The sequence below is a fragment of the Phyllosticta citribraziliensis genome (assembly GCF_038025025.1).
Source record: "Phyllosticta citribraziliensis strain CPC 17464 chromosome Unknown J3D65scaffold_4, whole genome shotgun sequence".
Taxonomy (NCBI): Eukaryota; Fungi; Ascomycota; class Dothideomycetes; order Botryosphaeriales; family Phyllostictaceae; genus Phyllosticta; species Phyllosticta citribraziliensis.
In genome coordinates, this window is record NW_027117341.1 from 1465046 (window position 1) to 1478524 (window position 13479).

The 13479-nt window shown below is 55.8% G+C and overlaps 4 protein-coding genes across 4 annotated transcripts; 1 reads left to right on the top strand and 3 right to left on the bottom strand.

Annotated features, from left to right (window-relative positions):
* Positions 1-170: 170 nt before the first annotated feature.
* On the bottom strand, positions 171-1744 carry J3D65DRAFT_666426 (mitochondrial matrix Mmp37-domain-containing protein; the record flags this gene model as incomplete). Its single annotated transcript, XM_066802922.1, has 2 exons — positions 171-1655; positions 1724-1744. 2 exons carry the CDS (start codon positions 1742-1744, stop codon positions 171-173), a joined length of 1506 nt encoding a protein of 501 aa, XP_066657002.1.
* Positions 1745-2026: 282 nt separating this feature from the next.
* J3D65DRAFT_619618 (uncharacterized protein) lies at positions 2027-4960 on the top strand. The gene is made up of 3 exons (XM_066799775.1): positions 2027-2284; positions 2339-2736; positions 2791-4960. Exons 1-3 carry the CDS (start codon positions 2135-2137, stop codon positions 4664-4666), a joined length of 2424 nt encoding a protein of 807 aa, XP_066657003.1. The 5' UTR covers positions 2027-2134; the 3' UTR covers positions 4667-4960.
* A 1471-nt stretch (positions 4961-6431) lies between these two features.
* On the bottom strand, positions 6432-7454 carry J3D65DRAFT_292906 (uncharacterized protein). Its single transcript, XM_066795157.1, has 2 exons — positions 7285-7454; positions 6432-6998 (listed from the first exon to the last, which is right to left on the bottom strand). The coding sequence occupies exons 1-2, from the start codon at positions 7353-7355 to the stop codon at positions 6539-6541; spliced, it is 531 nt and encodes a 176-aa protein (XP_066657004.1). The 5' UTR covers positions 7356-7454; the 3' UTR covers positions 6432-6538.
* Positions 7455-8707: 1253 nt separating this feature from the next.
* J3D65DRAFT_650675 (kinesin heavy chain) lies at positions 8708-13429 on the bottom strand (the record flags this gene model as incomplete). The annotated part of the gene is made up of 4 exons (XM_066802435.1): positions 8708-9279; positions 9363-11540; positions 11603-11697; positions 13408-13429. 4 exons carry the CDS (start codon positions 13427-13429, stop codon positions 8740-8742), a joined length of 2835 nt encoding a protein of 944 aa, XP_066657005.1. The 3' UTR covers positions 8708-8739.
* Between the last annotated feature and the right edge of the window lie 50 nt (positions 13430-13479).

Consider the following 13479-nt stretch of genomic DNA (forward strand, 5'->3'; position numbering starts at 1 on the left):
CATGCGTACATACAAAAGGAAAACCCAATGAGTGGGAGGCAGGAGTGCGCTCATGCATCCAGATCAGAATGCCAACATCGCCATGCGAAAGCGGAAGCACGGTCTGCTAAATACCAGCCGTGTCGGGAAAGTGTGCCACAAGCCGCTCAAAAGTCGTCATTCTGCGCGACTCACTTACTCTCGCCATCCTTTTTGCCCTCCTTGCCCTTGGACCACTTCTCGTTGAGGTAGCGGTACGTCCGCGTTGGCCCGGCCGTGACTAGGCCCTTTATGCTCTGCACAGTGCTGGGCCACTTGACCGTGTCTCTCACCGTTTGGCTGACCTTTTCCGTGAGATTCCTTTCCCCGGCAATACGACGGTCAAAATCGCCGCCCTGCCGCTTCTTGAAGCTCTGGTCATCCTCATCCTTGCTGTCTTCCAGCATCTTTTTGTACTCGGATCCAGAAATACCATATTGCCGCTGGTACGAGAAGTAAATCTTTTCGCGAAATGCTTTTGGCAAGCGGCGCACCATGTTGCCGCGCTTGACCGGGTCCATGTCCTGCTCCATTTTGATTTCGACGCCAGGCGGTATGTCGAGCTCCCACCCTTGCACCTTGCACTGCGGATCCGTATGAACAACATTGGGAAGCGTCTCCAACAAGGGATTGTAGAGTCGGCGGAAGTTGCGGAGATTGTGCGTAACGATGTTGGTGATTTTGTGGGGGTTTTCGAACCCACCTGTTGCTGATGACATGCGCGGGTCGCCCATGTAGCTTAGACCGGCAATGGCGTGGAAAAGATCTCGCTCGGTGAATTTGGCAGGGAGCATTAAAAGCGCCGTCCGCACGGCAGAGATGAGGTTTACTTGATTTGCCAATCTAATGCGGGCATCGTCGCGAAGGATTTTGACCGGCTTCTGCAGACGGCCAGCGAGGTAAAGTGTATCCCATGTGGAGAGGTCGCGGTGGAGCGTGTTTAGATTGACGACACCGTACTTGATCATTGTACCGTTTACTGTAATGTAGGGATTGAAGTAGACGCCTGCGCCGAAGCGGTCTTGGACTTGCGAAACGGCCCAAGAGCCTGCCTTGCCCAGGAAAGAGTAATGATCGGGATGTTGAGTCAGGTTGAGCGAGTGCCAGTGCTGCGTATATGTGACGCCGAAGATGAAATCAATGACCTTTTCTCCCCCCTGCTGCCACTTTTTGATGGCCTCTGGCGGATTCGGGTGCGGCGAGAGGGACGTGGAACTCGATGCGCTGGATTGCGGAAAGACGCCAGAGCCATATGCAAAGGCATACCGGATGGGCGCGCGAAACTGCCACAGGACCTGCCGCAGAGCTTCCGTAAAGTCGCGGTTCATCTCCACCATGTGCTGGTTGAGTCCAAAGTCGCGGCCCGAAGGTAGCTCCGAGAAGCTTTTGATGTTGAAGTTTGGATCATCCTCCCAGCTGTCCGGGAACGACGAGTTTGCAGTGCTGGTGGTGGAAATGGATTTGGACGAGGCCGACTTGAGGCTCGGCGAGATGTGCGCTTCAAGCTGCGAGACATCGGCGAATGATGGGTGAAAGGAGGAGAAGGCGCGGGTTTTGGCAGGAGCAAGGCGGACGCAGGGCGAGGAGGATCGAAGCAAAAGCTGGCGGCTTGCAATGCGCAATTGCAATCCGTTGGACTGCTCCGTTGTCAACGTCGAATGGTCCGGGGGAACGAGCGGGAAGAGGCATCGCGGGGCAGACGTACGCATATTTGAGCAAGGGCCATGGTTGACAGATGGACCCTTGGGAAGAGCTGGAGGGCAGAGAAGGTAGGTAGTTATCGGCGCAGGTTGAAAGCAAAAGAAGACGAGTGACGAGCAGCCATGAGGACGGGAGCAGAGCGGAAGCTGGGGAGCGCGAGAGGCGCAGAGGGGAATTATGGAGCTTGGGCGGGCCTGAGAGCTGCGAACGACTGCCGTGGACGCTCGAGCCTTAGTAAGATGACGCTCGCTGCAAGAGGCTTGGCTTGGCACCCGGACTGTTTACTTCGGCTCGCTTTGCTTACCTCCACAACAACACCGCGACCACCATACCTTATCCATCCCCGTCCCCGTCCCTCCCGTCCGCTCCCATTGCTACCAACTAGCACCTCGCGCATCCACTGCGCGTCGCCATCATGGCCTCTTCCGACCACCTCAATTGCTACACCGGGCGCGTTGCGAGCTTCCAGGAGCCCAAACAGCTCACCAAACGACGCGCTTCCTCGACCAAAAAGAAGACTGCCACCACCGTCTCATGGCCCCACACGGCTCCATCCATTGAGGACGTACGTTTGACGCGTAAGGGCGCCCTGAGGTGTGCCTGCTAACGGCTTGAGCAGTTGGCCCAATCGGGCTTTTACTACTCCCCCACCGCGAACCATCCAGACAATGTCACCTGTTTCATGTGCAAGCACAAACTAGACAACTGGGAACCTCATGACGACCCTGCGATTGAGCACCTGGCCCTCGCGCCCGACTGCGCATGGGCAATTTCCACGAGCGTCACTCGCCGCCGCCTGGACGAGCACGAAGACCCTATGAGCGAGAAGATGGCCGACGCGCGCAAGGCGACTTTTGTTGAGTGGCCGCATGAAGGGAAGAGAGGATGGAAGTGCAACATCAAGAGCATGGTGGAGGCTGGTTGGTGCTTCGACCCGAGTCCAGAGTTTGACGATGGCGTGTCGTGCTTTTACTGTCAGCTGTCTCTTGACGGATGGGAGTCGACGGATGATCCGACGTAGGTGACGCTTGCGGAAATCCCCACATTCCAAAATTGACTTGTACATTCTAGGGAGGAGCATCAAAGGAGATCGCCCGGTTGTCCCTTCTTCGAGCTGCTCAAGGTGTACGGAGGAGCGCGAAAAGCGGTCAAGGGCAAGAAGGGCCGGGCATCGACTGCCTCTAGAGCCTCACGCCTATCTGTCCAATCTTCCAAAGACTTTGACACTTTTTCGGAAGCTCCATCTCTCATGTCATTGGGAGACGACGCAGTTCACAACGAAGACAGCATTTTGACCGCTACTCAAGCAGGAACCATGGCGAAGGGCAAGAAAGGCACTGGCAAGGGCAAAGCGGCTGCAAAGGGCGGCAAGAAGAATGCGCGGAGCAAAAAAGCCACCGAAGAGCCTAGCGCAGTGGCTGAAATGGACACAGCACTCGAAGGCGCCGAGGAACCTCTGGATTTGGGCGATCTTGAAGCAAAAGACGAAGATAGCGTCATGACGGCTGCAACCAACACTTCGACCGCTTCAAAAACCACAAGAGGGCGCAAAGCCTCGGGCAAGGCAAAAGCCCCAGCCAAAACAACAAGGAAAACATCTAGAACCACCAAAAAGGCAGCAGAGCCTGAACCGCTAGTCTTGGAAGACCCGGTACAAAAATCTCTACCAGCAGACGATTACATGTCTCCTGCACCACCAAGCGCCCGGACGACTCGGAACAACTCGAGGCTAGAGACTTCGTACTTGTCCCCCGCCATCCCAAGCGCCCGGACAACTCGCAACACATCGAAGCTTGAGGCGTCCTACTTGGAGCAGAATGCCACCGAAGTGGAAGAGTCGGAACTGAAACTTCCCAAACAAAGGACAACTCGAGGAAGAAAGAAGATGGTTGTGGATGACACAACTTTAATGAGCAACGACGTTACCCAGCTGCCATCAGAGATGCAAGATGAGGCAAACAAAGCGGCGGAATTGGCCGCAGAGCAAGCAGAGCAAGAACTGGTCAAGCCGAAGCGTGGTAGGAAACGGACGAGCGACGGTGTCCCTAAAGACGACTCGGTGTCCGTCGTAATTCCTGCTCCTAAGGAGACGAAGAAGCGCGGCAAGAAGGCGAAGCAGCCCGAAGAACCGTCTGAGCTGCCACGGGATGTCCAGGAGCCTGAGCCCGAGCCTGAACCAGTTGCTAAGCCCGCGTCCAAGCCCAAACGCGGAAGGAAGAAGCAGGTCGTCGAAGAGAGCGTTGTCGATGCCGCTGAGGAAGAACCGCAGGTCGCACACTCGCCTCAAACGAGGGCATCGACGCCTGCTCAAGATGAGAACGAAGCTCCCGCTAAAGCCGAATCATCTGTCGTCGCCCCAGAGCCCACGCCCCTGAAGGAACCAACCCCAGCCCCAAGATCTCCCACACCGCCGCCAAAGGAACAAACCCCCTCGCCGTCACCACAGTCATCAAACGCCGAGAACAAACCACCGTCAACCCGTCCCTCTGCCACTCGCCCGCCTCTGTCCACCCGCACGCCCTTTTCCGCCCGCACCGTCCGCATCCCCCTAGCCGAAACCACCCCACGCACCTCGCCCTCCAAACGCACCAACAACAACATCGGGCCTTCCGGCCTGCGCACCGCACTCCCCTGGGAGCCCGTCGACCTCGAAAACATCTTCCTCCAATCTCCGTCGACCAAGCGCCTGATGCGCGGCCTTGGAGACACCGACACGGAGGATAAGGAAAACGACGAACAGGAGGCCGCCGGCCTCGACGCCGCGGTCCAGCGCGTCCGTCGCCAGTTGACCAGCCCCGAGAAGCGCATGACGGTCGAGCAGTGGGTGCAGTTTCAGGCTGAGGCTGGCGAGTCTCGGCTGCGTGGCGAGTGTGAGCGGATGGTCGGCCTTTTTGAGACGGCGTCGACGCGGGCGTTGAGGACGCTGGAGGGCGTGGAGTCGGTGTGAGCTTTCGCTTTCTTTCTCGGGTCTCGCTTTCCTTTCCCCTTTATTCTTGGGCCTGGGATGCGGTTTGCTTTGGCTCTTTATTCTGTTGCGCAGCATACTAGTTGGTAACCGGCACTTGGATGTTGGCGTGGCGAGACGTGGCGTCTTGGTGGTGGTGTAGAAAAGCAGATTAGCGCAGCGGTAGTCAGTCAGTACTCACACCTTTAGTACTGTACAGTATAGTATAGAGAGACGGCATTTCACGATATCAAGACAGACTAAACAGAACTTACCTACCTACCTACCAACATATCCTCACTCTTCGTCCGTCCCACACTGAGTGTCTTGTTCTTGTTGCGGTGTGCTAGGTTTAATCAGCAGAGTTGGTTCCCTCGTCCTGTCTCATTGATGCTGCGCCGGTCCTAATTCCACGCTCCACACTCCCCCACTCCCTCTCTCCCACCCACATAAACGGAGAGCTGCGCAGTAGAAGGGGACAGGAAGACAGATTTCATACAGGCCATGCACCGCCGAGGCGGAACAATCTGCTGTCCTTTCTTGATTTTGCTTTATGACATTGATGTGTGTCCTAAGCGTGCTTCGTGCTAGGTATAGAACTCAGTTGATCAACTAACTAGTGGTGGTATGAAGATAGTATGGCATTGGTGTGCCTAATGCATGAATCCACGTCTACTATCCGCAGATTTTGGATGGCATACCGTTGTGTACTTTCTCTAAAGTATACATGAGTACGTGGCGAAAACACTGATCTACCTACCAACTTATCGTAGACGAGACACCAAGACAGGTTAAAAAGGTATGTACTACATATTGTGCGTGTATACATATGTCGAAGAGTTAAACTGTACTCTTGATCCATGTTTAAATCCTTAGATTATTCAATCTTGCCGCGAATAAGGCATGCAAAACATTATAGATAGATAGGATGTTACGAATACAATGGCAGTCTGTCTACAGTTACAGGTACATTTACCATACATGCATTTAGCTGTGTAGCTAGTTCGCTTGCGCTTGCGCTTGCGCTGCTTATTCTTGTTGTTGTTGTTCTCGACAGTGGGAGAAGGAGGTCGACAAAGGGAAGGGAAGGGAAGCCAGTCTATTCAAACAAAGATGGTACGAGATAGGAAAAGGAGAAGGGGATGAAAAGGGGGATGAAAAGAGAGGTAACAGTCTGTTGTCAGTGATATACGGCGCCGGGAAATGACGAGACGGAACATGGAAAAGCAAAATAGGCGCCTGTCTCTCCCCTTTCAATCAATCGGTCTGTCTGTCAGTCTGCCGTGGTGTCGATTCACCTCATTTTCCTCTTGCGCCACCAACTCGTCCCATGAACCCCCATTGCCTCAAACTCCTCTCGACCTCCTCTTCCCTGCTCTGATTCTCCGCGTCGTTTGCCGCGAGGCGTTCGTTGCTTGCTCGCCGTCTTCGAGCCTCTACTGCGCGGGTACCATTACCACTGCTACTACATCCCATCCCATCCCGTCCCCCTTGTCTGATATGACCAGTGTGTATCGCTCGGGATCGCTCCCATCTTCCACCTCCGCCGTTTTGCTTGTTCTAGAGTCGTCGCTTTCTCCCTCGCCGAACCCCTCGTTTGTTGAGCCGGATAGCTCATCGCGTCGCGTCACGTCTGCGCTCGCTCGCTTTATGGACGTATAGTACGGTATAGAGAAGTACCGTACAGTACAGCCGTGTGTTGTCGTGGTGTTCTGCCAGAAGCAAAGACGTCGGTTCTTTGCGCCGGAGGTTGCCATTGCGTTGCAGTTGCGGTTGCGGCGAACAACGATGCCACTCACCCGCTCGCTGGTCTTGAACGGTGAAAGAGGGAGGTGGCCAGCTAGACAGCCAGCGTACCTGCTCGCGCAGATTCTGCTACTGAGATGCAAAGTCAATGCCTGAAGATAGACACAGCAGACGACGGTGGATGGATGGATGGTGCTTCGTATTCGAGCACTCGAGCTCAAACGCGTGTGGCGGCAAAAGACGAGGGACAACGACAACGACAACGACAGCGACAGCGACGAGCGAGGACAACGACCAACGCGGCGATGACGGCGGCCGCCGGAAAGCAGACAGGAATGAGCAACAGCAGCAGCGACGTACGCGACGCAGGACACGGACAAAAAAAGCGCAAAAGGCGATAACAACAGCACCAATCAATCTGTGCAGACAGAGCGCGCGATATTTGCAATACTCGCAATCAATGGATGGACAGATGATGGCACAAACGCCGCCGCCACCGCCACCACCACCGCGGCGGCGTGCGGCGCGTGGCAGCGGACAGGAGAAACGACAACGACAACAACGATAACAACGACGACAAAACAACAAACTAGTCAATCAGATCATCTCATCTACATGCATGATACATAAGGTGTGTTATAAAACATGAATATAGAGAGACATGGGGGAGGGAGGAGAAAAAAGAGGTAGAGCAGGATAACCGCAAAACGAAGGAGCGGACAAGAAGAAGCGGTAAAAAGGGGGGTTGGTTGGTTGGTTGGTTGGTTGGTCGGTCGGTCGGTCGTAAAAGGAGAGTAAGAAAGGGCGGCGCGTGAACGCGAAAGAAGAGGGCAGGGAAAAGTGATTTGAGGTACAAGTGCTGGGGGAAAACGTACGTGACGTGGGGAGTGCGTGCGGCTTTGCAGTCGCCGCCCGCCGCCCGTCGTGCCCGTGCCGTGCCATCCATCTGCCTAGGTGTCGGTCTGCCTGTCTGTGCTGGTGGTGCGGTCTGTCTATGCGTATGTATGTATAAAGGGACGTAAGGATGATGATGAGGATGGTGTTGGTGGTGATATGTACGAGGTCATGTAACGTGACGCTGTCGATGGGTGTGCGGGAGATACCCCAGGGTAATTCCCTCCCAACGAGGCGCTAACAAGCAGGGGATGATGGGGAAAGAGGGAGAAAGGAGAGGTAGCAAAAAGAAGAAATCCACCACCCCACCCCGTGCGGGATCCGGTAAAGAGGCCGACCGTAGCCGTGGCGCAGAGTCTACTACACCCACGGGCTGTTTCTCTCGTGCCGAATTCGTCTTTCGTTCTATAAGCGTAAGAAAAGAGGGAAAATAATGGAAGGGGAGACAAGGAAATAGTGTAAAGAAATGAACGGAAGAGGCCAGGAAGGTGGAGGATCGAGGGCAATGTCGGGCGATTTGACAGCGGAGCCACAGAAAATGAAGTGTCGTTTGAATGACGACCAAGCAGTGAATGTCTCACACCACACTCAGCAGCAACGGTAGACTTAGGCAACAAAGACCCAGCTCAGCGCATACACTACGCACATCAGCAGAAACAGCCCCATGCCCCCCAGCCGTACCGCCCGGCTCATCAATGCCTGTTGCTGCTTTTGCGCAAGTGCCAGCCGCCGCGAGGAAGTGCTACTGCGGCGACTGATGCTCAAGCTGGGGCCGTCGAGATCTGGGTCCGTCAAAGCTTCTTCAACGAGCGTGAGCTCGTCAAATGTCCTGCTGCTGATGTTGCCGCCACCGCTGCTGTTGTCATCAACCGTCTCCCATGCAGCTGAATCGTCGTCGCTGTCCAACTCCCACGGACGTCGGTCGTCCCCAGCGACACTGCATGGAGAATAGGGAGAGTAGGCGGTAGGAGTCGTCGCATCGTCGCGGTAGATGTAGCCTTCGCCGTCGAGGTCGAAATCGTCGACGTCAAAGTTGCGGCCGTCAAAGACCTTCGGCTGCTCCTTCATCCCCCGTTGCTCCAACTGAACGTATCGCCCGAGACCATCTTCCTCTTCGTCATCGCCGTATCGATCCCACCAACTCAGCCTCTTCCGATGTTTCCCACCACCGCCCTCCTGTCGGTGGTCCTTAGGCACGCTGGTTAAAAAACCAGGAGCTTCGTTTCGACGGTTGCTCAGGGCTCGCAATGGCGGCGAGGGGGCCGGCCTCAGCGACCGCACCACCACCCCTCAGCGGCTTCGCAATGCGGCTGCCGAATGGCACGCCAGAGCCCGTTGGGGAGCCAAGACCGCGCGTGGAGCCGACCTTGGCGGCCTCGAGCCGCTCCTTGACAGCAGTGAGCTGCGCTTCGAATCTGTTGAGGCAACAACTGTAGTTAGTCAAGCGGGTCTTCATCTACGTACACGGAAGAGCGGTGCGGTGACAATGGACGGGAGAGTGGAAAGAGAGTTGGGGAAGCGAGATATGAGGGGTGTAGTGGGGACGGAGGGGTAGGCAAGGGGGACGGAGATGATGTAGGGTGAAAGAGGTCGGTGTTTGAGGAGCGTTGAATGTAAGCATTGTATGAGATTGATTGCTCCGCCCGAAAAAGTGGAGAGAGGACTGGGGAAAGAAACAAATGCTGGGCATGGACGTGCCTGTGATTCGCCGCAGTGAGCTTCTCCTGCGAGTCTTGGAGCAGGTTCTCGAGACTCTGGATACGCTCGTTGCGCGCAATGAGCTTGCGCTCGGCAATGGCGACTTCCTTCTTGAGGCTGCTGTTCTGCTCAACCAGCTGGCGCTGGACGACGGTGAGCTGCTCCAGGTTGCGCTCAAGGAAGGCCATCTTCTTCTGCTGGGCGCGGTTGTTGGATGTCCGCAGAACGTTGTTGTACTGTTCGCGGGTCTCGTCAAGCGAGATTTCGAGTTCGACGACCTGTATAGTCAAACACCCCGGACCAGGGGCGCAAAAGATTAGCTATGTACTTCACCAACGGCGATGCAGCTGAGGCGATATACCCTTTCACATCGGTTCTGCAGATCCCGCATCAGGCTCTTCTTCATGGCATCAAACTCGGCAATCTGCTGTTGCAGCGTCTTGCCGTTGACAGCAGTAACGCCGTTGGCCCCGTTGACGGCGGCGCCGCTCTTGAGACGCTGCTCCATCTCCTCCGTCTGGGACCTGAGCTGTTTGGCCTCTTCCACCTTGCGCGCAAGGTCCTCTTTGAGCTCGGTGATGAGGTCGGCTTGGCCATCCTGGCGAGCGGCATAAGCATCATAAAGACGCTGCTTGACCTCCTCCACGTCAGCCTCGCTAAGGTTGCGTTCGAGTATTGACTCGTATTCCTGCTGCACACTAGCAAGGCGCTTTTCGAGAGCCTCACGGCGCTGCATGTGAGCCTCGTCGAGCTCTCCCCGCTCCGTGACGGAAAGCTCCGCCTGGCGCACGATGCCCTGCGTCTCGAGCAGCTTCTGTCGAAGGTCGCGCAGGGAGTCGGGTGCGACGATTTCGCCGCCGGATGTGATTGCAATGAGCTGATCCACCTGCTCGATGGCCTTGCGGATATTCTTCTCGTTGTCGGAGAAAATCTCACCGCCGAGGTCAAACCCAGCCATCATCTGGGCCATGCGCTCAGCCTTCTTCTTCTCTTTCTCATCGAGGATGGCACCGGCTTCCTTTGCGCTCATCTTCGCATCCAAAAGTTGCTGCTTAATCTCGTCGAGCTCGGTAGTCAACTCAGAGTTGGCTTCCTTGAGGCCGTCCATTGTAATTTGTGCCTCCTTGGCCTCGAAGTTGATCTTTTCGACTTGCATCTTCAGGTCGTTAATTTCCGAGTTGAGCTTCTCGTTGTCTTTGCTCGTCTTGGTGTCGTGCTCCTTGAGGAACGACAGCTCCTCCTTTGCATCTGCGAGGTTCTTCTCCGCCTTTGCAATCTGCGACTCCTTGTCCGCCAGCTGATCTTGCAAGTCATTCTCGCGACGGAGGAATTCTTCCTTTTCATCCTTCTCGAGCACTGTCGGAGTTGCCGCTCTTTCAAGCTCTAGCCTGGAGTCTGGCCGTGACGGCGTCTCAGACCTTCTCTTGACACTGTCCACTGCGGAGGGAGTCTCGGCACGCTTCTCTGCGGGTGCCTTCTTCTTTGGTGCCTCAACCTCAATGGCTGGGACCCACTTCTCCTGCGGCACCGGCTGGCCAGCACGCCATTGCTGTACTTCGTCCTGTATATTTGAGATGTATTCGGTGTAAGAAGTGACTTGGGTTTGGGCCTTCTTAAGCAGCGCTTTGAGTTCGGCGGGAGACAGTTCGGCATTGACCTTGGCCTTGTTCTTGATGGATTTGGCACGGACACCGAAACGCAAGGTGCTCACGGTTTCGGCGTCGTTGTAACTCGAGGGCGAACAGTTGATGACTAGCGTTGTCCGCGAGTTACCACCCAGGGACTCTTGCAGGATACGCGTGAGCTTTGAGTCACGGTAAGGAACGTGGGTGGATTTGCCGTCGGTCAGCGCGTTGATGACCATACCAAGGGCACTGAGACTCTTGTTGATCTTCTTGGCCTCCTCCAGAGTCTGTCCAGAAGCGCCAGTTTTGCCGACCTTTTCCGAACCTGCCAAATCGACCAAGAAGAGCTGACCAGTCTTGGCCGAACCGGTATCCATGTTCTTTTGCGAGACGGTGATGACGAAGATGGAGTGCGAGCGCGAGGATTCCTGGTTCATGTTGGTCGCGGAGACGGCTCGGGCCTGCCCACCTCTCCGCATGACCTCGTAAACCTCCTGCACGTTGCCCACGTAGACTTCCAACAGGCCCTTGACGTAGACGCCCTTGTTCTTCTCTTCGTGGACGGGCAGGTTGTCATTTTGCGGGGCCAGCAGATCGCGGATCCTTTCCATGTAGATTTCCATGTAGCTGACGCGAACCGTGTACTCAATGTTGGAGGGAGAGACCAAGATGCTGGCAAAGATTTGCTCGACGATGCGAGGTATTATACCCTTGTTTTCCTCGTCGTCAATGTCAGAACCCATCATGGTGTACGATTTACCAGCACCGGTTTGACCGTATGCGAAAACGGTTCCGTTGTAGCCATTGAGGATATCGTCGACTGTCGGGCGAATCGAAAAGTCGAAAATGTCCCTCTGATGAGAGTTCATGTCGAAAACGCGGTCAAAGGTGAATTCACCCGCCGCCTCCATGGACTGTGCACGGGCAACGTGTTAGCATGGTGTGCACCGGTGGGCGAGGCCTTTACTACGCGTACCTGGATGCTACATGTGTCCTCAGATTGGAAGGACACAATCGGTTGGCCTCCGCTGGCGAGTTCGATTTTGTTTTGCGGGCGAAACCGCGCAACAACTGTGACGCGAAAGATCAGCTGCCATCCCGAATCGACGTGCAGGATTGGAGACAGAGTGTCTGGCAAACGGCAACGTACCCTTGATGCTGTTGTAGCTCCTAATTGACGCACTGTTAGCACAAGCCGTCGAGGGTAGCGGCGGTGGGGTGGACTCACATGGTTGCTAAGGGTCAGGGCAACTAGGCCCGGCGGCCAGGAGAGGTGTAATGGGCCGCACGCAAAGACGACCGAGATGTAGGTAGAGACAGCCGGGTGAGGGCGGTAGTGGTGTATCGCGAGCGTGACGGTTGACAGGCGAGTCGGCGTTGGTGCGGTCAAGGGATGGAGAGAGAGTTGAGTCGGGCTTGGAGTGATGCGGTGGCCGGCGGTGTACCTTGTACCTGTGCTCCAGGGTTGAGGCCTGCACCAGCGGCAGAATGCAAGCAGCGCTGAGGAAAAAAGGGAGGGTCTTTTAGGAGCGAGCTAGCAGCAGGTGCCAGTGCTACCGTGAGGTTGATGGAGGGGTGAACAGGTGGGCGGCGGGGAGAGGGGGAGCAGAGCAGGGCAGGGCACGAGGGAGCGAGGAGAGCAAAAGTTGGCGGTATTCCGCTTTGGGTCGAGGCGGTCTGCGGGCGTCGACGGGAAATTATTGTTGTTGACTGACGATTGTTGATCCCGGTGCGGGTCCACGACCACCTCACAAGTCACACCCTGGCTGCCCGGCCCTGGGTGGGCTGGCCTGCCTTGCCCTGCGCCGCGCCGCGCCTCGCCTCGGCTTAGGTCGCACGACAACACAACACCACTACCTCTCCGGACACGACCTGCGAATATATACTCTGTTCAGTTCATACCAGTGCTGCTAGCGAGATTAATCAAAGAAAGAACCCCCAGCCCTGTCCTTGACCCTGTGCGCCCGTCCCTCACGCCATGCTTAGTGACTAATTGCAACAAGCTGTTCAATCCAATCCTGAACTCCCTCCGCCTTATCCGCGGATGAACCCATTGTGCCCATGTCTGATCCTCGTCATCCCATCTTGTTCAATCCTCCCAGCTCTTCTCCACCGTCTCGCGCACCCGCTTGATGTACTCGCGCTTGTTGTCCTTGTACAAATTGCTAGCCTCGACGTTGGCCGGAGAGCTCGTGTTTGGATCATTGAGCAGACTGTCCACTTATCAGTACGTGGTTCTGAACGCAGGAGGCAAACGTCCATACCTCTGAATACTCGTCAAAATCGCAGCAACGTCATACGTCGGGCTCCACCGGTTTTGCAGAATGTCCAGGCAAAGTTCGCCAGTGGCGTAGACGTTGGGGTGGAACATTTGCGAGATGAACTTGACGCCCGGGGGCTTGTTCGGATATGCCTCCTCAAAGTGCATCACCAGTCGGAAAGTGCCATCTTCAAACGGCGTGTCGGCTGGGCCGATGATGACGGCGTTCCTGTAACAAAGTCCACATGAGTACCAGGAGCATTCCACCGAAATTTGGCATTCACGTGTGCTTGTGGCCATGTGGCGGGCGGTGGCGGTCGAGGGTTGGAGGCATGGGATCCGGCAAGGCGTGGGAGAATGGGGAAGCGTACCAGGTCATGACATTGTCTGCGATTGGCGATGCAGAGACTCCAGCGGGAGGGTCTGTTTGCATACGCTGTTGGCGTCTAGTCAGCCAAAAGTGCCATGAGTCTTGTCGAGCCTTGTACTTCCTTGACATACCTTGAAGTCTCGCATCAGACGTCTGCGCGCGGCGGTCGACATGGTAGAAAGATGTTGTCCTGCTGGTACGAGAGGTTGTGTCGAGGGCAATG

What these genes read in the sequence shown, in the direction of transcription:
- J3D65DRAFT_619618 (XM_066799775.1), top strand. Translation starts at nt 2,135, where the DNA reads ATGGCCTCTTCCGACCACCTCAATTGCTACACCGGGCGCGTTGCGAGC. An exon ending in CGGCTCCATCCATTGAGGAC is followed by an intron (nt 2,285 to 2,338) that starts GTACGTTTGACG and finishes CGGCTTGAGCAG; the next exon opens with TTGGCCCAATCGGGCTTTTA. An exon ending in GAGTCGACGGATGATCCGAC is followed by an intron (nt 2,737 to 2,790) that starts GTAGGTGACGCT and finishes TGTACATTCTAG; the next exon opens with GGAGGAGCATCAAAGGAGAT.
- J3D65DRAFT_292906 (XM_066795157.1), bottom strand. Translation starts at nt 7,355, where the DNA reads ATGGATGGCACGGCACGGGCACGACGGGCGGCGGGCGGCGACTGCAAA. An exon ending in GCACGCACTCCCCACGTCAC is followed by an intron (nt 6,999 to 7,284) that starts GTACGTTTTCCC and finishes CTGATTGACTAG; the next exon opens with TTTGTTGTTTTGTCGTCGTT.